A 23,113-nucleotide genomic window follows, 5' to 3' on the forward strand; every position below is an offset into this window, starting at 1 on the left:
TTTTTTTTTTAATGCACGAGGTAATTTTAAAGTGTAGCTAGAGTTAGGCACCACCGGCAGCTGGCATTATTACTGAAACTACAAGCAGGTGGAACACCTGTAAGTCTGGTGGAAGATGATAAGGAAGGAGAAAACTAAATATACAAATCTATGTTAGGTCTCTTGAGGGTTTTATTCTCCTAATGTTAAAACCTAGTATTTAAGTGAATCCAAATAATGTGGATGGGATAATCAGTCATCCATTATGATACAGACCATTTTACACAAAAAAGGCCAGTCCCAATAGAGTATTCTTTAGATTCTTAAGCATTTGGTATCGATGTTATAATTTTAAAATGCTAAAGAGCAATTACAATCACATTTAAACATGCAGCAATTTTAGAAAATCAATGTTTCACCGAGTTTCTCATTTTAGATGAGTAACAAAATGAGTTCAAATTTTTTATTTTATTGTGTTGACTAACACCAGCAGTGATCCTTGGGAAACATGTGAAAAGCAAGTATTCGTATTTTGACTACATATTCTAATGTATTCATTATTTATATTAATGATCACCAACTATTATCTAGTAGACTCTCTGGATTTAACTGTTTAGGAAGTGAGTCGTAGACATATAGAAGCCAAGGATGATTTTGAGCCAATAAACAGTGACTTGACCCACCAAATGCCTTGTGTGGTTATTGTTATTAATCATTCTATATCACCATCATCATAAGACACTGTGCATCTACTCAGCTGGGCCAGGGGATTAAAGGTTTAGGAAAGAGTCCTTCCTTGCCTTTAAAGGGTTTCAAGTCTGTTTGAGGTATGGGTCCAAATACATAAAATTATGAATAACAAAGCGAAGAACATGCTGAAATCTGGACTGACAGCAGAAAAGGGCCAAAGGGCTTGTTTTTACTGGAAGTATTTTTGCATAAGCTGGGAAGGGAGTTTGCATCTTCTGGACTCACAGATCAGACAGATGAGCAGCTTCAACAAAGCAGATTTATGCTATCCACCAGGAGGGTTTTGCTTAGTTGTCAGTTGTGGACTTTCTTCCAAAAGTGCAGCTGTTTTGAAGCAAGAAATCTGGCACCAAAAATTAAATAAAGTGAAAATTTAGAATAAGAATTACCTCCCACGCAACTCTAATCAACAGCTATGTCTCCCTTTCCTCCACCTTCAAGATTTAAAGGTCTGGGTGGAAACTGAAGGTGGGGAGTGGGAATGAGCTATTTGCCTTGCCCCAAGATCACCAATCTCCTCTGTCTCTCTCTCTCTCTCCAAACACGACCCTCACACACTCTCTATCCTAATTTACACTGCTACGACTTCCCCGATTTGTTTTACGTTCTGGAAGGATTTATCCATTTGGAAGCGTTCTTAAAGTTGCTAACTGTCGCGAAGTTCGATTTGAAAGCAAAGGAAGGAATGATCGCGTTTTAACAGAGGAGGAGTGCAAATTCTTGTAAAGAAAGTTGTCTTGTGATTATGGGAGGTAATCAACAGCTACTCAGACATTCTTCTCTTAAACAGCTGAGGTTTATCATTTTCGCTATTATGACAATGAATTTTTTCCTCCTTTGCTTTATGCCTTTTGGCAGGAGCCTCGACTCTGCAGGTGTTAGCGCTGCAAGGGCCGAACCCAACCGCCAGAATGTCTGCCGAGCCTAGCATGGGATGCTGCCCAGCAAAACAGCGCCCAGGGAGAGGGCGACTGAGGAAGAGAGCCTGTAAGCGCGCTTCAGAAGGGACTGGGACCAGAGCCCTGGAAAACTAGAGCCAGTGGATTCCCTGGCAGGGGGAACCCGCGGGAGCCTGGAAAAAAAACGAGAGGGAGAGAAGAAACTCACCCCCGCGCTGTGAAGCCCGGCGCAAGCAAGCGAGTGAGCGCGCAGGCTGGCTGGGCTGCTCCAGCTGGAAGTCATTCTGCGGGCTGGCGTCTGCGTTGTCAGGGCGACCGCCCGGCCGGCGCCAGCGAAGGGGGGGAGGCGGGCTCTGTGAATGGGTGACGTCACGCGGCCGGCGCCAGGCAGTCTGGGCGGCCGAGCCAATGAATCAGCTGTCCGGGGGAGGGAGCGCGGCGCGCGGGAGGAGGCTGCAGGAATGCGCCGGGAGCCGCGCGGCCCGGGAGGGCAGGAGATGCTTCCGCCAGCCCCGTCGCCCCGCGGCGGTCGAAGGTCCCAGCGTCCCAGGCTCGGCCATCCCGGTGCCCGGTGCCCCCCGCGCCCAGTCTGCGGCTGTGCCCGCGTCCCTCGTTTTCCGCCGGTTATCCCCACGGGCGCGCGCTCTGCGGAGAGGCCCACGAGCTGGGGTGGTGGGGGAGGGGCGCTGGGGCGGTGTCAGAGAGGATTTGTTTTCACTTACTGCGACTGTAGCACTTATTTAAAAGGAAACACACAATAAAACTTGTCTTTGTTGATAAAATAGACTTTAAAAGTGTTGATGAATTCACCGCTACCTTACTGTGCGCTCCGCGTCGTGCTGGGTGTTGGGTATCACAATGAAAGGACCAGGGCTCAGAAGTTCCCAAAATTGAACTGGGAAGAAAAACGTGTAAGGAACTCATGATTCCTTAGACTTGGAGCCGACTGCTCTACCAGTATTCTACAGCGCGGGACTGTACGGTGACTTTAAGGTTTTAGAAGGCAAATGGCTCCGAAAATCTCCAATTTTTTGGTGTTTCTGTGTTTTGCTTTTCCTCTGTCTTGCTTTGCTCTCCATTGCAGTACCCTGACGGTGGCCAATTACTGGGTTATGGTCATTTCAGTATCCCCAGCATTTGACGGTCTCTTGCACTCCTGGTAAGGACTGGACATTGTTGATGGGTAATCCACAATGCAAGAGCAAATAATGTTTAAGTAAAGGCTGGAATAAAAAGACTACTTCTGAATTCCTAAACATCTTTTTTGGGTGCTTACTTGTTGGTTTTTGGTGGTTTTTCAAGCGTAGTGATGCATTGTTACTGAAACTGGAAAACCAGAAAGTGGCCCAGACTCACTCACATAGTAGATGTCGTTAAATCGGCCCTTCCTGCTGAAGTCTGGGCCTCTCTTTTTTTAGTCTGGAAGATGAGGAGATCTGGTGAGATACTCTCTTAAGACCCATGAAGTTCTAGCAGCCTATCATTGTATTTATCAACCTTTAAAACGATTGAGTTTATTCCCATCATTGTATGTGGTATACGTGACATTCATTTAACACTTTTGGGTCCCTGCTATGTGAATAGTATGTACTAGAAGTTTTAACTGAAAATTTTTTGGAATAAAAGTTAAGGGCCTGGCGCGGTGGCTCACGCCTGAATCCCAGCACTTTGTGGGGCTGAGGTAGGGAGTTCAAGACCAGCCTGACCAACATGGTGAAACCCCATCTCTACTTTAAAAAAAAAAAAACTGGGTGTGGTGGTGCATGCCTGTAGTCCCAGCTACTCAGGAGACTGAGGTAGGAGAATCACTTGAAGGAGGGGGAGGTTGCAGTGAGCCGAAATGGTGCCACTTGCACTCCCACCTGGGCAACAGAGCAAGATTCCATCTTAAAAAAAGAGAGAGAGAAGGAAGGAAAGGAAAGGAGAGGAAAGGAAAACTAGAAAACAAAGCAAGTGCTAATAAACGGGTATATACCAGTTCATCTCGACATTTGATGTGAGTGAAGTCACCTGGCAATTGGTTGAAATGCAGAAGAGGCTCGGGATTCTGCATCTTTAACAAGCCCCCAAGTGATGCTGATATTGCTAACCCTGAACTGCACTTTGAGTGAAGAGAATCTTGACCACAGAGTACCAAGGAAAGCATAAAGAATATAATGGATATAAAGTGGTCTGGGTTCCTAAAAGCCTGTGGAGAAGATGAGCTTGTGCATATGATTGGCTGAGGGAATGAAAAAGCAGAAGAAACAGCATAAATAACAATCGCATTGGAAGGAAAGAAGCAAAAAATAAGTTGAGGGGTGAAGAGGATTTTGTCTGACTTCAATTAATAATATTTAGGGAAACTATAAAAAATGGGTTTGAAGATTTACTGGTGGGGTAAGACAACCTTGGAGGTTATGAATCCCAATTAATTTGGTGTAGTCGAGGAAACCGAGCAGCAGTACAATCTCGTTAGATAATGGCAGAGCTCAGAATGGAAGCCAAATCTGAGAAATTTAGATTACAAATACCTTACACATCGAGTCCTCGATATAGGAAAAACCACTTGTCATTGTGCAAGGTGAAAATATGAGGCAAGAACAAAAACAAGTGGAGAGACCCATAGGAAATAATATCGTCCAAGCATGGAGTTTTGGGGAAGGTCTGGTCTAGGGAATATGAGGAAATATCAGGAGAAGAGATAAATCAGAAAAACTTTGTGTTTGCATGAATTGTAATGGCTGCCACCAGCTGATTAAATCATCCATTTATGTAAGAAAAGGAAAAAAATTCCCTCCATCCCTCCCATGGTCCAATGAAGCATTTTTCAACCCTGACCTCACATCGGCATTACTATTTTTTTTCAATAGGAATTCCTGAGCTCCATCCCACAGAAATTTAATCAGAATCTCTGGGAGTGGAGCCCTAGAATCAGTATTTTTAAAGGCTCCCTAGATGATTATAATGTGCAGTCAGTGTTGAGAATCACTAATCTAATATACAGTCACCAGCTCATTTTGTCGGCTTCATTTCTGCCCCTGAACATTTCCCCCAGTGTTATCTATTATACTAGCACTAGATCATTTTTAATACTGGGTGTGTTTTGTGGTGGATTTTGATGGTTTATAGCACATTCTCTAAGCTCAATGTCTTCCATCCCTCATTAACTGTCATGGTTTAGTTGTGAACATATCCTGATATCTCTCATTGGCAAGAGAAGGAACAGTGATTTGGCACATGACTGGATGGAAATGATAAACCTGGTTTATGAACCTATATGGTACCATAGTGTGGCAGTACAGTTATTTTACTTGATTTTTATCTTTGCTTTAATAATCTACTTTAACAGCCTCTTTAGGATTAGATGAATGAGCACTTAAAATAGCGACTTGGACCATTGGAACTTTTATTTTGCGTCTACTCTAAAAAATAATCGTTACTTGCTGGAAAAAAATCTGAATGTGAGAAGAGTGTATAGTCTTTTCCTTCGTGACTAACTTAACTTTTAAAAGTTCATTGATTCATTTATTCCTCTAAAATTAATTGAGTACCTCCTATGTGCCAGGTACTTTTTCAGATAGGAGGATGCCAAGAGAATAAAAGCATTTTCTCTGTCTTCAAAGAGGAAAAGATGAGCATAGTGAATTTCGGGTACTGTGTTTATTCAGCTTGGATGTTTAAAAGATACTTGGCTTTCCCATACTATCTTAAGATGCATTTAGTGAATATTTTTAAAAATTCATTTATTTACTTTTAAAAAAAAAAAACTAATGAATGCATGTAGTTCAAAAACCAAAGAAAATATTTTCCCCCTCATTCTTGTCCTATGTCTGCCTAATTCCCTCTCACACCCTACAGAAGCGACTATTAATTTCTTACCTATCCTCTGAGAGTATTTTTGTGAATATACTAGCAAATATAAACATATTCTTATTTTCTCCCATTTTTACACTGTTCTATATCTTTTTTAAATTTAAAAATATCGGGAGGATATCTTTCTATATCGGCACATTCTGTTTTCATTTTGTTATTCTTCCATAATATTCTATTGTCTCAAAGTACCACAATGTATTTCTGTTACTGCTATTGATGGTAATTTAGGTTGTTTCCAATCTTTTGTTACGAAATTACATAAACAACCTTGTGCAACATCTGTGTCATTTTGCCCATGTGCACATGAAGTATTATCTGTAGGATAAATTTCTGCAAGCAAAACTATTGGGTCTTTTAAAGGGTGTATGTTAACATTCTTGATTGTTTCCTTAAGATAAATTCCTAGGCATGAAATTCCTGGGTTGACTACTATAAATACTTTAAAGGTTTTTGATATTCACTGAGAAATTGCCATCTAGAGAGTTCGTACTGATTCATTTTCTCACTTGCATGGTATAAAAGTCCCCATTTCTCTGAAACCTTGCCGGTATTGGAAAATACCTTTTTAAAAATATATCTTTGTTTATTTCATGGGTAAAGAATTGCATATCTATTACCTTAACATGCATTTCTATGAATAATATATAATTTGAACTTTACCATATGTTTATTAGCCATTGCATGATTAGAGGTTTGTCCATCTCTTTTGTCCAATCTTGAAGAATTTTTATTTTTATTACTGGTTTGTAATACATTAATACACTAATCATAATAATGATCTGTTTATTAAACCCTTGCCTTGTTCCAGGTACTGTGCTAAGCATTTTTAATTGCTCCTATGTATTGTAAATATTTTATCTGAGTTTGGTATGTGTCTTTAATACTTATTTAATCATTATTTCCTCTTAAAAACCTTTAGAAACTGTACAAATTATGTGATAACATAAACCAATCTTTTGTGTGTTATTGTTTGCTCGCTTAACACATAGGAAAGTCTGTCCACTCTAAAATCAGCTTAGCATTCACTTTATTTTTGCTAGTTCCTGTAGGACTTTAAGTAATTTTTAAAACAAATTAATTACTATTTACAAATGGTTAGCTAACTACAATGTAACTATCTTTTTCTGTTTCAAGAAAATATTTTTATACTTTTTAAAGCAATTATTTTATTATTATTATTTTGCGATGGAGTCTTGCTCTGTCGCCCAGGCTGGAGTGCAGTGGCGTGATCTCGGCTCACTGCAGCCTCTGCCTCCTGAGTTCAAGCGATTCTCTGCCTCAGCTTCCCAAGGTGCCCACCACTACGCCCGGCTAATTTTTTTGTACTGTTAGTAGAGACGGGGTTTCGCCATCTTGGCCAGGCTGGTCTTGCACTCCTGACTTTGTGATCCACCCACCTCAGCCTCCCAAAGTGCTGGGATTACAGGCGTGAGCCACTGTGCCCGGCCAAAGCAATTATTTTTACACATATGAATAACTAAAAACATAGGGGCAGGGGAAGGACTAAAACTGCCCACAATCCCATCAACCTGAGACAATCTCTGTTAACATGTAGAGCAAATCTAGTTGATTTTCTATATGTAAATAAATATCTGTATACTATATATTTTTTACAGAAATGGCATTATATTATGCATATGTTTTGTTGCTTGCTTTTCCCTACTATTAGCCCTGTAGAGTGAATAACATCTTTTTATGTCAGTAACTTCTCATCCTCATCATTATCCATTGTATGGAAGAAAACTCTTTAATGGGATCAATTTCCCCTTCAGAAGCAGGAAACCTGGGCAGAAGCACTCCAGGAGAAACCTCACCTGCCTGTTTGATGTTCAGCCGTTCAGCATTTCCTAAGGCAGTTTAATCCCATTGTTTCTCAACTACTTTCCGTTTCTTTGAGGGCCTAACAGCCTACAAGAAAAGGGGAATGCAGTGGTCAATCATTAACCTGCTCCAACTAGAGAGACAACTCAGAAAGAAAACAAAAACACTTTTTTTTTTTGGCAAGACATGGTTCAAAATCTTATAGATTTTTTTTCTGCAAATTGTTTTCAGTCCTCTTTCCCATACCCCGTTGTCTTCATCTCCCTAGCCTACATGGACACCTCCCTTCAGATAATTTTTAACTTACGCTCTTTATTTCTTAACAAAAATAATGACATGACTTGCTCTCCCAGAGCTCTGACCTTAGGTTTGTTCTAGCTGCAACACTAGTATAGACCATTCTATTAATTATGAATGTATTCATGTGTATAGAGGCAATGGTAGACCAGTGGTAATGTTACCTTATTCTGGAGACTTACACTTATAAATCAATAATGAGATGCTTCTGTGAAATGCCTTTAGCAAAGGCAGGGGAAAGCATTACTTCTCAAAACACTGTACATTTGAAAGATTGAAAGCTGATACCAAAGGCTCTTCAATAAGATATAAACCACTTCTGTGGAAAAAAAGAAAATAACATGAAAGAAGTGAACTGGAAATTCTATACTGCTAAACTGGGGACCAAAATTTTCTCACTGGCAAAGTGTAAAATCTAAGTGAACAGATCAGAGAATCTAAAATAGATTCTTGGAGATGTAGGAAAACTGATCTCTGATCCTCCAAATATCTTTCTATGTTATACGTTTAAAATAAATCACTACACTTAAAAATCTGAGATGTTATTTATAATAAAATGCTACATTCCCATCATATCCTGTTAAAGATGGTATTGAAAAGTTGTGTTAAATTAAGTAATTCCAATGAGAGATTGGTATGTATGATTGATTGTTATTGTTAAACAGCATTTTTTTCTATCTTAACTAACTTATATTAGACTTGTGTATTAAGCTAGATATTCAAGTCTAGATACTAATTAAAACAACTTCATGAAGTATAGTGGCCACTGGCTTCCTGGGAACATTTTTTCTGCACTGAATATTCTAGTCCAGTTTCTAGCAAATAGAAAATGCTTTGTGGTTGCCACTAGAGGGCAAATAGCCTCCTGGACTTCTCTTTGACCAAAGAGTATCTTGGTCCAAGCAGCCAGTTGTAAGGTCTCATATAAACTACTCTTAAATCTTACATTGCCAAGTCTTAGTCAGCTCACCGACTCAGCAAACTCAGAACATTTTAATTTGTTTTAAATCAAAATTTAAATATGTTCTTTTACCAGTCTATTTACATGGTCCAATTTGGGATGATAGATCTCTTCGCTGAGTGCACTAACTTCTGACCTTCTTATCCTACCCCTTTCCGATGTAGATATTAAATCCCACTGCTCGGCCAGCAAGGTGACCTATCTTCACGGCATTCAACAGCATTCTTAGACCTTAGGTGACATCAAAGGCACTTTCCAGTCTGATTCGTTTCTGCTTAACTTTCCAATCTCTCCTCCTGCCATTCCCTCATAGTCCCTTTATTCTGCACTAGTTCGGAGTTGCTGGCACTTTCTCAAATATATGATGTTATTTCATGCCCTTGTGTCTTTACTCAGGCTGTTACTTCTACCTGGGATGCTGTCACTGCCCATCACACACTGTTGAAGACTCAGTTCAGGTATTACCTATAAGAAGCCTTATACTCTTTGCTGCTCCTCTTTTTCTTTCCCCTCTTTCTTTCCAGAGCAATAGATTGAGTTTTCCCTCCTCTATGCTCCTCTAGCATCTTTTACACACCTCAATAATAATACTAACCCTGCTCTTGTGATTATGTCTAGCAGAATATGAATATTCAATCTATGTTGAAATGTCAACTTAATTGTTTTGTCTTTTCTTTGCTGCATTAGGAATTGTTAGGAGTTCTAGAAGAGGGATGGAATGCAAACAACAACTCCTTTCCTCTCCAGGAAGCAGACTGGAAGCCCACGATTGTGGTTTTTGAAGACTGAGCTCTCTCTGCCCTTGAGTAAGGAGGTCCAAGATTTCTCCTTGATAAAAATGTGGACTGCAATGCTAGTTAAAAGAAGCAATTGGGGCTTTTGGTATAGAGAAATATTTGGAAGCTGAAGAGACTGAGGTGGACTGGAAAAGTTTCGGAGATGCCAAACATCACAACTCAGAGACAGGAAAGTGGTCTGAAAATATAGCAGCTGCCTGGAGGTGCCAGGTGAGTGGGCTTGGAGAAGAGCCACGATGAGGGCCACTGTTGGAGTCATACTGAACAAACTCTTCACAGCCCTCACCAGAGGACTTTGCAGTTAAGTGGCAATTCTGCCTTATGTAGACAAATAATCATGGGAGGTGATTCGCAGCCTGTGATCAAGTTCTTTTTTATCCAAGCAAAAATAAATGTTTCCTGAAAATTATCAAAATAATCAAACACAAGGAGAGTCTGAGAAACTGTCACAGCCAAGAGGAATCTTAAGGTGACATGATAGCTAAAGGCAATGTGGTACTCTAAATGGGATCCTGGAAAAGAGAAAGAACATTGGGGGAAAACTACAGACATCTGAATAAAGTAGAGACTTTAGTTAATAATAATGTATCAGTATTCAGTATTATATTAATAATAATATATCAGTATAATCAGTAACAATTATATTGTTAATTATAATTATATAGACCATACTAAGATAAGATGTTAATAATATGAGAAACTGGGTGTGAAGTATATCCAATGTATCTATCTTTCCAATGTCTTCGTAAATCTAAAATAGTTCTCAAAAATAAAGTTTATTTAAAAAGAAAGAGAAGGAGAAAAACACAGACTAACCTGGGAGGATGTATCCTCCAAAACCCTCAGGACCCTGGAAGCACCCAGGAGACCTGAACTCATGAATTCCTTGAGTATAGGAATTGATTCATGCTGACATTCTCCGTGGCCAGTGCACAGTATCTGGTTTTAACAAGTGGTCAATGCATAGTTACTGAATTAAAATCTATTTCCAGTAAGGAAGAAGCAAGAGGCAATAAAGAGAATGTTTTTCTTCTGATGATAAATAAAACTGCAAACTATATTTTGTGTACTTAAGTTGATTGAAAATTTTGTAGGGATATCCAGTTCAACAGAGTTTACCCTGACATTTGGAAAAAAACTGTGCTCTTAGTGCAGAAAGTAACACAAGACTCCATTCTTTAAGAATACTGCTATTTTGCCAGATGCAGTGGCTCACGCCTGTAATCCCAGCACTTTGGGAGACTGAGGTAGGCGGATCATGAGATCAGGAGTTCGAGACCATCCTGGCTAACACAGTGAAACCCTGTCTCTACTAAAACTACAAAAATTAGCCGGGAGTGGTGGCACGTTCCTGTAATCCCAGCTACTCAGGAGGCTGAAGCAGGAGAATCACTTGAAAACCCAGGAGGCAGAGGTCATAGTGAGCCGAGATCGTGCCACTGCATTCCAGCCTGGGCAACAGAGCGAGACTCCATCTCAAAAGAAAATAAAAAAGAATACTGCTATTTTTTCTGATGTTAACCTGGAGGAAAACCATCCTTATAAAAACAAGATATTAAAATCAGGGAAGAAAATACACAAATAGAGATCGGGTACATAATGTCTAATAGTTTTAAGTAAGGAACAAAGGTTAAATTTCTTTTTCATATAAAAGGAAGCAAACATATTAAAATTCTCCTAAGTACTAATATTTGAAGTACATAGACTGAAAATTGAAAGTGCTCATATATTTTTGATATGAAATTGTTCTCTGATGTTTTTTAGTCTAGTAAAAGTCCCTTGACAAATGATACTTATTAAGTAGTATTTTATCCATGAGGGGTTACTTCAAAATAATTTGTAGCATAGACATTGTATTTTTAAAGTTTGTCTATTTCATGAAATTTGTCTTTCAGCATGGTAAGGTATAGTAGAAACTTTATACTTAAAAGAAGAAGACGTTGCAGAAAGGAAAGATGGCCAAAAAATAAAGGTTCAGATCATGAACTTGAAGCTTTTCTCTGTCCAGATTCTCCACATTGACTGAATCAGTTGGGGGTCTTGCTGACTCAGGACTCTGCTCAACTGTCTTGCTTATCACAAGGGTGACTATCAGCCACACAAATATAAAGCTGTAACCCTCTCTCCTTGGCAAGGAAGTAAAAACTAAATAGATTTTTAGCTTAACAGACAATGCAAACTGATAGTTTATTCTTGACATATTGAGAAAGATAAAAAGGTCATTTTTTGGTATTCTCAGAAAAAATCAGTGATGTTTTAAAAGGTACTCACGTCCAGATGATGGTAATTAATTACATGAGATAGATGTGGTGTTTCTCTCTCAAAATAAATAAATGAGAGGAATGAAGAAAAGGAGAGAGAACAAAGAAATGCATATGATTGAAAGCAACAGGGTAGTAAGAGGTTTGGGTGGTATAGAGAGGAAAGAAAACTGGGTAGATACCCTCTCTTCCAGCCAATAACTCTATGGGTTGACTATCTAACCGGCTTTAAGGCCTACTATACTTGTAAGTTCGTGTGCCTGGTTTTTTTTTTTTTTTTTTTTTTTTTTTGAGACAGAGTTTTGCTCCCTCGCCCAGGTTGGAGTGCAGTGGCGCGATCTCGGCTTACTGCAAGCTCCGCCTCCCAGGTTCACTCCATTCTCCTGCCTCAGCCTCCCGAGGAGCTGGGACTACAGGCGCCCACCACCATGCCCGGCTATATTTTGTATTTTTAGTAGACAGGGTTTCACTGTGTTAGCCAGGATGGTCTTGATCTCCTGACCTCGTGATCCACCCGCCTCGGCCTCCCAAAGTGCTGAGATTACAGGCGTGCGCCACCACGCCGTGCATTTAGGTGCCTTTTCTAACTTTCTTAACAACTTCAACAAATCAATTATTATGCATATATTTTAGAAATGAGGATGCTGGGGGGTCAGATTGTTTACTAACTGATCCAACGTCATCTACCTAGTAGGAAGCAAACCCAGGGGTCAAATGTAGATCTATTTGATTCCACAAACCTTGGAACCTTCTATATACTACCTCTCAGAATTTCCGTGTCAACACTTTTCTGGAATGATTTTGGATTAAAGATTTTGATTGGTTAATTCATAGTAATAAGAGCTACCAAAAATCCAATTCATTGTTGAAACTAATTGAACCTTATCAATTATTTCAATTTTTTTTGTATCTCTAATCTTTGCTATCTTTTGTGATCCTAAAAAAGGTTTTCTTATTTATGCCAAATTCTTTATGCTATACTATGATACAAACAAAGTCAATCTGCAATTTATTGCACTGGTCCCATTATGCTACATCCGCACACAGAATGTTGAGAGCAATGCTCAAAAATCTGATTTTCTGTATATGTTATTTGTGACCCATATAGTGTTTTAATTCTGAACATTTCTTTTGGTTAATTATTATTGCTTCCAGTTCTCTGTGGAAAGTTTTCATCTTGATTGTTAATTTCTTAAAATATCAGTGGTGGCCATTTTAAAGTCTGTGTCTGCAAACACTGTTATCTGGATCCCACTGTAGGTCTGTTTCTGGTGCCTGTTTTTTCTTTTGTTTTTTGGTTACATCCTGTCTCCTTGTTTGCCTGGTTGTTTTCTTTCTTTTCTTTTTTGAGATGGAGTCTCACTCTGTCACCCAGGTTGGAGTGCAGTGGTGCAACCTCCGGCTCACTGCAACCTTCGCCTCCTAGGTTCAAATGATTCTCCTGCCTCAGCCTCCTGAGTAGCTGGGATTGCACACATGTGCCACCACACCTGGCTAATTTTTATATTTTTAGTAGAGACGGGGTTTCACCATGTTGGCCAGGCTGGTCTCAAACTCCTGACCTCAGGTGATCTGCCCACCTTGGCCTCCCAAAGTGCTAGGATTACAGGTGTGAACCACCATGCCCAGCCTGCTTGGTTGTTTTCTATTGCCAGATATTGCATGTGGAAATTGTCACAAGACTCTGTATGATGCTTTGTTCCTCTAGAGAAAATGTACACAGGCTTTTGGCAAACAGCTAGGTTAGACACACTAGTAACCTCAAAACACTTTAATCCAATCAGCAGTTGGAGATCATCTGAGGTTGAGTTTCAGTTCCTGTTAGATTTGATATAGTTCCAGTTCAGTATTATCCTTAGGTGTAACTCCTCTGGATCCATATTGCCTGCCTGAGATATTTACCACGATCCTACTCTTTAACAAACATTGACCTCCCATTTTTGGTCCCCCAGCCTCATGAGTCTGTCCTGCTCTCTGTTTCCAACCTTTAAGCCACAGCTTTCAAACTCAGCAATCACCTTTAAGAGAAAAGTGAACCCAAATACCAGGTTTACCTCCATAGACTTTCATCTTCTCCCTGTTCTTGACTGCATAATTCTTCACTGTTTTGTTGGCTCTGCAAAAATTTCAGATTTTAGTATTTTTTGATATTTAGTTCGACTTCTCTAGCCAAACTATGAGATATTTGGTTTCTCATAAAAAATTAGGAGCTATGGCAAACTGATCCCGAGTTCCTGCTTATCAGCCGTCTGTTGAATCAGAGTAAGGGCTGCCACTTAGAGATGGGTCAGGCAGCATCCAGTTCACAAGCATAGTTTGTTTCAATATCTTAGTTTCTTATACCAGAAACTTGACAAGTGGCAGAATGCCTAAAACTAAGAGTAAGAAACATCTAAATACCTACAGCTAAGATGTAAGGAACATCTTAGTTTCTTACACTTTTATTCATTTCTGCCACTTGTCTGGCCCTTTTAGGCATTTGCTTTTGGGACCTCTGGTTCAAGTGAATAATTACAAACTAGGCAACAGGGATCCAAATAAAATATCCCAAGCTCTTTTCCCACAATATTATTTAGCACCCAGCAGCAACACTGTTCTGCTTAGTCCCATTGATAAACCTCAGAACTAAAGAAATGTTTGTTCATATACTTCTGTTCACTTACTTTAAGTAAATCTCAGAACATTGTTTTTATAGTATATTCTACATCAAGTTTGGATTCATAGACATTTCTCTTTTTAACCCACAAACTTGGATTATCTACAACATAACCAAGCAATTCTAATCTATATCAATTATTTAAAGACTTACAATTTCTTCTTTAATTGAATCATACCCTTGTTTCCTCAACTGAACTAACTAAATGATTGTGCATGAAATTTTGCAAAAATTAATTTGAATAATAGTGATTGTTAAGGTTTCAGGGGAAAGGTTAACTTTCTCATACATTATATCCATGATTGGCAAATATTCATTCCATTTCTCACTCATCAAATATTTGAGCAGACGCCCTGTACCAGGCAGGCAGTGTCCTGAATGCTGAAGATGCCAAGATGAATAAGACACAAGCCCTGACCTAGAGAAGCTCACTGTGGTAGGGCGACAGACATGAAAAACAGTCCTTACAACACTCTGTGATAAATATTATAATCGAGTTATGAACCAAGAGCTATGGAAGTAAATGACTAGGTATGTCTGAGGAGTGAAAAAAAAAAAACAAAAAAAAGGCTTCTCAGAGCAAGTGCCATTTCAACCTGCTCTTCAAAGGATAATCTAAATGCCGGTCAAGTACAGAAGAGGAAGGGGGTTTTTGTGTCTTCTTACCTGAACCTTGCTACCCCAAAAGCTCCCGCTGGTAACTCTGCCTCACATTTTTAACTCTAGCAATCCATTATCTATACTGATCTTTTTTTTATTATTATTTTATTTAGAGATGGAGTTTCGCTCTTGTTGCCCAGGCTGGAGTGCAGTGGTGCAATCTCGGCTCACTGCAACCTCCGCCTCCCAGGTTCAAACAATTCAACTGCCTCAGGCTCCCGAGTACCTGGGATTACAGGTGCCCACCACCATGCCCAGCTAATTTTTTGCATTTTTAGTAGAGACGGGGTTTCACCATGCTGGCAGGATGGTCTTCAACTCCTGACCTCAGGTGATCCACTCGCCTTGACCTTCCAAAAGTACTGGGATTACAGGCGTGAGCCACCGTGCCTGGCCTATACTGATCTTTCCTAATTATAAATATTATCACTGATTTCCCATCCTTTTCACAATGAATTCAGACCCCTTGGCTGGCATCCAAGGCCTTTGTCATTCTAAGCCCCAACTCAACATCCAGCTCCGAGGCAGGGTATGTGCTGCAGGTGGAATGGAACTTAAAAGACCATGGTACCACATGTCTCCATGTCTTTTGCATGAGTTTCCTCTGCCTCGTGCATGTCATCTAAGCCTCCTTCCATAGCACTTTATGAATGCCTGTATTAGCACCTATCCACTGTACAGTAAACCTAGTTATCTTATCTGGGTCCATCCAAAAGACCACTGGGTCCATAGAGCTTGGCCCATTACTTAACACAAAACTGTTTCTCAATGTATATTTGGAGTCAATTAATGAATTAAAGAAACACTGCAGTAATTAATGCGGCTAAATTCGAGGGTAAAGGGAGAACCTGGAATGAGATGAGATGCATAAGTACCACTGTGTATGAAGATAACGATATCCTAGGTTACATACATACTTTTATTAAGATGCTGCTGCTAAATCTCTTAGAAATACTGTTCTTCACTTGTGTCCAAGAGTGTGTCATAGTCAACAGATTTTTCAGTATCATTTGGATTTAAAAAATATTCTTCTTGGATCATAATAAAGGAAAATTTGAGAAACCCTGACAGTTGCATCAGAAACACACACACACACACACACACACGTGTATGTATGTGTGTATATATTATGTAAAGTAAAATATAAGTATAGCTACATCTTTGAAGTCAGGGTTTTTCTAAGGCTTTTGTCTGTGCTATTTCTATTTATTCTTCCTGATTGCAGATCTCAGTTTTTATCCGTTGGGTCTGAGATCTTTATAGGTCTAACTTGGGTCCTAATTTTCCTCAAAAGTTGGAGTTCTAAATGTAATTTGGTACCCAGATTGTACTCTGGAATGGAAGAAGCACATTAGTGGAAAAACTGGTGAAATTCAAATGAAGTTTGTAGCTTAGCCGATAGTAATATAACTAAGTTCTTGATAATCGCAAATGTGCCATAGTTATGGAAGATGGAAGCATCTGGGAAAACTGGATAAAGAGTGTATAGAAACTATCTGGATCTATCTTTGCAACTTTTCTGTACACCTAAAATTATTCAAAATAAAAATTTTATTTTTTAAAAAATTGAAGAACATTAAGAATTATGTTCAGAGCATTATATCACCTACAGAGAAATCAACTTCACTCGAAGACTGACCCATGACGTATTACTACAACCTGATAAATCTTAGGCACCTCATACTGCAGGGAATCAATGACTTCCTTTACAAACGTTCTTCTGTGCTGTTCTTTGCCTTCCAGAGTTTCTGGATTTTAGATTTGTATGTATATTCTAAGGAAAATTCCCATGTATCTTGTTTTTTATACATATTGTCTTCACCTAGAACTGATATTCCCAGGGTCCCTCATTAAGCTATAAAAGTCACTGGGAAGTAATCTGTATTCTTTGAATAATAATGCTAAACAAGAACAGCTAATTATAAAAAATAAAAAACATTTATCATAGAAATTCTTTGGTGGTATATTTCTTTTTCATTTTTAATATCACTGACTTGAAATATCAGATAATTGGCTGGGCACGGTGGCTCACGCTTGTAATTCCAGCACTTTGGGAGGCCAAGGCGGGCAGATCACCTGAGGTCATGAGTTCAAGACCAGCCTGGCCAACATCGGGAAACCCCGTCTCTACTAAAAATATGAAAATCAGCCAGGTATGGTGGTGCACATCTGTAATCCCAACTACTTGGGAGGCTGAGGCAGGAGAATTGCCTGAACCCTCAAGGCGGAGGTTGCATTGAGCCGAGATTGCACCACTGTACTCCAGTCTGGGAGACAGAGTGAGACTGTCTCAAAAAAAAAAACAAAAAACAAAGAACAAAAAACAAGGAAATATCAGATAATTAGCCAAGCTAGCTGCCTAATCCGCTCTGTGGAACATCTCAGCTTAATAATAAAGTTATTAAGTGACCCATTCTTCTCCAAGACTGCTGGCTACTAACAGGGCTTCTTTTTTTTTTTTTTTTCCCCAGTGGCTTCTGTATTTATGATTTTATTTTTGAAGTTCTATGTGAATCTTTTTTTCAAACGGCTCTATCTTTTTTTTTTTTAATTATACTTTAAGTTCTAGGGTACATGTGCACAACGTGCAGGTTTGTTACATATGTATACATGTGCCATGTTGGTGTGCTGCACCCATTAACTCGTCATTTACATTAGGTATATCTCCTAATGCTATCCCTCCCCCCTCCCCCCTCCCCACAATAGGACCCGGTGTGTGATGTTCCCCTTCCTGTGTCCAAGTGATCTCATTGTTCAATTCCCACCTATGAGTTAGAATATGCGGTGTTTGGTTTTCTGTTCTTGTGATAGTTTGCTGAGAATGATGGATTCCAGCTGCATCCATATCCCTACAAAGGACACGAACTCATCCTTTTTTACAGCTGCATAGTATTCCATGGTGTATATGTGCCACATTTTCTTAATCCAGTCTGTCACTGATGGGCATTTGGGTTGATTCCAAGTCTTTGCTATTGTGAATACTGCTGCAATAAACATACGTGTGCATGTGTCTTTATAGCAGCATGATTTATAATCAACAGGGCCTCTTCTTAATGCCACCAAGAAGAGTATTCTCTCTCTGATAACATGCAAAAATATCATTGTAATATATGAGATTCTGAAATCCACAGGCAAGTGGACCAAACAAAGAAAGGACTAACCTAAGTGGGAATAATTTTGTTTGACCCTGACAAAGCGACTGGGCAAATGAGACCAGATCCATAACCAGAGTTTGCAAGTGGCTGGCAGCGCTGTTTCCTGACCAAACTTAGAGAAGTGCAAAAAATACAGGTGACCTCACAGGCTGTCTGACAAACCCCTGAATGTTCTCTGGGGAAGTCAGAGATGAAAGGAGGGTAGGAGATAAGAGGACTTTTAAATTACAGATCTCCGCGTCAATGTGTGCTAGCTGAAGAGGAGGCTCAGAGGGTGATGAACACACTACAAAGAGCCTTGTGAAGTGGGGCGTAGAGTGTATCCCCTAATCAGCGGACATTCTATTAGAGTGCATTCATTCATTTCATCTATCCTATTTACAAGGAAACCCAGGAATACTTTTAAATGCCAAGTAAGAAAAAGAGAAAGAAATATATATTTTTTGACTTAGAGACTTTGGAAAAGATTCTTCTATAGTACATTCTTCCACTTGGAAAGCAGGCACTTTGGGTGGCTATATCAACAGTAGGAAAACACAGAAAAGCATTTTTTTTTTTTTTTTGGAAGAAATTACTAGATGGTATCCTAGCAGACTGAATTTAGAAACAGGTGATAATATTTTTACACAAATTGATATGCTCCTATCTACATTCTGAATATAGCAAATTTAAAAGTCGTCTTTCTTTCCTGTGCTTGCTGTCCCAACACACAAGATGATGTAGATAAGGCACCTCCCATTTTAATGGGGTCTTCCCTTGCTTGTGAGGTTTCTTCCAGGCTGTGTTATATTAACAGCATTTGACCTGACTGAGGAACTCCCTGCTCCTCGAAACCATTTCTTTCCTTCTCTTCTTCTCTTGCTCGCTGGCCACTCTTCTCACACTGATTTTCTGCTTCCTCTTCTCCCCAACCTTGGAATGGTGAAGGGAAGCAGAACTCGGTTCTGGGACCTCCTCTCTGCCTACTCTCTCTTCCTGGAAGACATTCTCCAGTCTTACCATTTCCTATTCTGTTCACGTAGAGATAATCACTCCCAAATACGTATCTCCAGCCCAAATGTCTCCCCTGAACAATAGATTTAGATGTCCAATTACCTACTCAACATTGCCATACTAATGCATAGTAGGCATCTCAAATTAATATTTGCAGAATTAAATGCTTCTTCCCCCAACCCTGCTCCTAACACAGGATTCCCTGTCAATATCAATGTCAACCCTGTCCTTCCAGATGTTGAGACCACAAGCTGCAGAATTGTTTTTGACTCTTCTCTATGACCCACATTTGCTCCACAGGCAAATCCCACTGGCCATGCTTTTCAAATACATTCAGTTACTTCTCAACACCTCCGCAGAATCACCCTGGTCAAAGCCTGGGTGATTACAGTAGCCTCCTCCTTCCTTCTGTTCTTTTGTTCCACAGAATGGTCTCAACACAGCAGCCAGAGGCTGTTCCCCTATGTCTCTCAATATCTTACTGACCATTGCTTAAAAACTTGCTTGAGGGAATGGCTATCATTCCTGTGGGAGACAAATCATAACAGCCTGCAACTTAAATTTGTTTGAAAAGAAGATTCCATAAGAACATGTTAATTAATTAATTGGAAGCATATAATACTGGAGTTGAGCAGAAAGTTACAAATTAATCAGTTCCTTTTTTTTTTTTTCTGAGACAGAGTTTTTGATCTCAGCTTTGGTATGATCTCAGCTCACTGCAACCTCTGCCTCCCAGGTTCAAGCAATTCTTCTGCCTTAGCCTCCCAAGTAGCTGGGATTACAGGTGCATGCCACTAAGCCCGGCTACTTTTTGTATTTTTAGTAGGGACGAGGTTTTGACATGTTGGCCAGGCTGGTCTTGAACTCCTGACTTCAGGTGATACGCCTGCCTGGGCCTCCCAAAGTGCTGAGATTAGAGGGGTGAACCACCACACCCAGCCCTCAAATCAATCAATTTTATGCTCTCATTGCATTGAAGAGAAAGCTGAAGCAGAGAAGATTAAATGAGCCTCACTCAGTCTGCCGTAGAGCTAGCACCACAGTCAGATTAGGTCTCAGGTCTCATTACTTCTCAAAGTAGAGATTCATAAGGATTTATTTATTTATTTATTTACTTACTTACTTACTTACTTACTTACTTATTTTTCCCCCAGAATATTTTGCAGTGGATTAATCACATTTCCTCCCAGATCAACTGATTTTTTCTTCAGATAATGCATTGATTACAGAGGTTATATAGTTCAGTTTCATTAAAAGATATGTTGTAGGTAACCAGTTTAAAATGAAGTACCAGAGTTAATAATATGTTTCTCATGATTTATAATTCTGTTGAATTTTGAGATCTTTTAGGGAGTGAGCTCATGTTGTTCTCACCAAACTCACTGAAGAGTTCTCATTGTCAGAAGAAGGGCTCCACCCTCGCCTTTGCTGGCTCTGATCAACATTAATGCCAAAGCGGCTGTGGTGGTTACACTGCATTGGGAGTTCTCCAAAGCGAAACTTGGCTGAGTAAACTCTACTCCTCCTTTCTCTCCTAAGAGACTATATTTGGAGAACCAGTTTGCCCTGCTCATCTTGGGGTTTTTGTATTTATTTTTTGACAAATTCTTCCCTGGCTTGATATTAAGCTTGAAAATATAGCATGCACATGAATACTAGTATTTAAATGATTAGTGGTTAGACTTCTAAGACTAAGTATACTGTATAGGCATACCTATCTATATAGATATTGCTTGGTCTCCCAGGCTCAGGTAATTCTCCCACTTCAGCCTCACAAGTAGCTGGGACTACAGGCGCGCCAACATGGCTGGCTAATTTTTGTATATTTTGTAGAGATAGGGTTTTGCCATGTTGCCCAGGCTGGTTTCAAACTCCCGGGCTTAAGCAATCAGCTCACATTGGCCTCCCAAAATTGTTGGGATTACAGGTGTGAGTCACTAAACCCAGCTTTTAAAGTTCTTCTCCAACCTTTACTGATGGCAACTGCTAAATAATTTCAGCCTTTCATTTTAAGATAACATCTTTCAGAATTGTTGTGAGGTTAAAGGTTACATCTTTATGTAGAGCCATTTCATAGTGCTTAATACATAGTCAATAAATAATAAATCATGCATATACTTCTCTAAATTGTAAACTTTAAGTAACACAGTTACAGGGAAACTGGCTCTTTATTTCCCTGCTTTAATCAGAAGATTGAATTTGCCAATGCTTTGTTGCATTTGAGGTAAGTTGTTGCAAATTCTTTTTAGAACCATACAGATTCTACTTTCTGGTGTTCATAAAAAAGCAAGTCAGTAAAAATGTGGAAGATAACAAGAATTCATCTGTATAATAAAACTATAGAGTAATGGGTATATTTTTCTTTGATGATTTATAGAAATAAAAATTGATCATTTAGAACCATATTTTGTGGTTTAAGATCATAGCTACTAAATAGCCTCCAAGCTGCAGATGAGACTATTGTGTTAGATGGTAAACAAGGCATGCACATAGCAAACTGGATGCCTTAAAATAAGTGCTAAATCTTTTGCAAAATAAAATATTAGTGTTATTGATATAGGCCAAGTACCTTCATCAACAAGATGCCTGTTTATCTCTTGGCTGCCCCTACTAAAGTGGTGTTAGGTATTCAAAAGTGAAGTCCAGTGAAGCATTTTACTAAATCTATGATTGTAAAGCGAATTGGATATTGCAGGTTAAGAAGAAATAGCCAGCATGGTGATGTAAGAAGGCTGTGGAATCAGAATCATACATTTGTAAGAGACCTAGATAATTTCCAGTTCAATCACCTAGCCAGATCATAATATTCTACTTTAAATATCTGAATGAAGGGGAAGTTCCATGTATTTAGTAAATAGATCATGTTCTAGTAACTGTACGTAACATAACTCATTGGTTCAAAATACAGTCTCTAATATTTTTGCCTCCTTGTATTTGCTTTCCTAAATGTCAGACCTGGATCCCTGACCATATCCCTTGTATTTTCTTGTCTATGTTATATCTGAAAAGTTTGGGCATTTGCTTAGTTAGTGTCTAGATACTTCTGAATTGCTGATCCATTCTACTTTCTCTCCATCCACCACCAACTATAAAATACCCTTTATTCAGTATGTTTTACAATCATTGGTAAAATCATAAAAATTAAATGGACCCAAAGAGAAGTCATATTGTTCTAGATGTGTGATTTTTATTCATGACACAGGAAGGAGAATAGCAGGCAGATCCTGAGCCAGTTCCCCTTCTCTGCCATGTACCATCCCATTAGCAAGTTGAAAAATGGTCTTTGGAGCTGGCTACCACACTAGCTTTACCTGTTTACTCACCCCTAATATCTAGGGAATAAAAATATTTGGGTCAATAAGGGTGAATATAATGATTAGTTGCTGTGCAGAAGAGATATAAACGCTATTGCCAAATTGTTTGTAGCCACATTTATGTTCTGGTTATAGGAGATGATTGAGCAAGAAAATAAAGAGTTGAAAGGAAAGAACAGGAAGTTGAGCCTAGCGAAGAATCCTGAGTAGAGAGAGAACCAACAGGGGCAGTGGAAATCCTAACATGATCCGACTCATCGTGTATGTCATGGTTCCTGTTCTTGCTCTTGCAGAACTCCCACGTGCTCTTCTTTCTACCCCCATAGCCTCTCCTTCCCATTACTTTCCTCACCTGAGAAAATTTCTAGCAAATTTATAATTTAAAGTTTTAGTTGCTCTCCTAAAGCCTTTTGCTAAGTGTACTAGAACCTTCCTGGGACATCACCTGGTCTGATGGACACACCACGCTCTGCTCCAGCCCTTTTGCTTCCCATGTCAACAGGCCAGCCACTCTCTCAACATACGCAAAATCTGCAGGTCATCTCTAAACAACTGTATATTGGGATGTCCTCCTAGTAGATTGTGACAACTCACCTGGGCAGCCTTGTTATATGAATAATTCTCTTTACTGACCTGTAAAAATATAAGGAAGAAATGACCTTGCCTCTAAGATGCTTTGCTCTAATCGAAGATCTAAAACACATAATCCTGACAT

At 39.4% G+C, this 23,113-nt stretch overlaps 1 protein-coding gene across 1 annotated transcript; it reads right to left on the reverse strand.

Annotated features, from left to right (window-relative positions):
* Window positions 1–994: 994 nt before the first annotated feature.
* On the reverse strand, window positions 995–4,183 carry LOC115897026. Its single transcript, XM_030929592.1, has 4 exons — window positions 4,147–4,183; window positions 2,445–2,523; window positions 1,837–2,314; window positions 995–1,072 (listed from the first exon to the last, which is right to left on the reverse strand). Exons 1-4 carry the CDS (start codon window positions 4,181–4,183, stop codon window positions 995–997), a joined length of 672 nt encoding a protein of 223 aa, XP_030785452.1.
* Window positions 4,184–23,113: the final 18,930 nt, after the last annotated feature.

This window comes from Rhinopithecus roxellana, chromosome 4 (assembly GCF_007565055.1).
Source record: "Rhinopithecus roxellana isolate Shanxi Qingling chromosome 4, ASM756505v1, whole genome shotgun sequence".
NCBI lineage: Eukaryota > Metazoa > Chordata > Mammalia > Primates > Cercopithecidae > Rhinopithecus > Rhinopithecus roxellana.

Bases quoted from the DNA above. Each gene is read 5' to 3' on its own strand.
- LOC115897026 (XM_030929592.1), bottom strand. From the start codon at position 4,183: ATGACAAGTGGTTTTTCCTATATCGAGGACTCGATGT. The intron at 2,524-4,146 runs GTAAGGTATTTG...TTTTCTTCCCAG, and splicing joins CTATATCGAGGACTCGATGT to TTCAATTTTGGGAACTTCTG. The intron at 2,315-2,444 runs GTAGCGGTGAAT...ACACCGCCCCAG, and splicing joins GACGCGGAGCGCACAGTAAG to CGCCCCTCCCCCACCACCCC.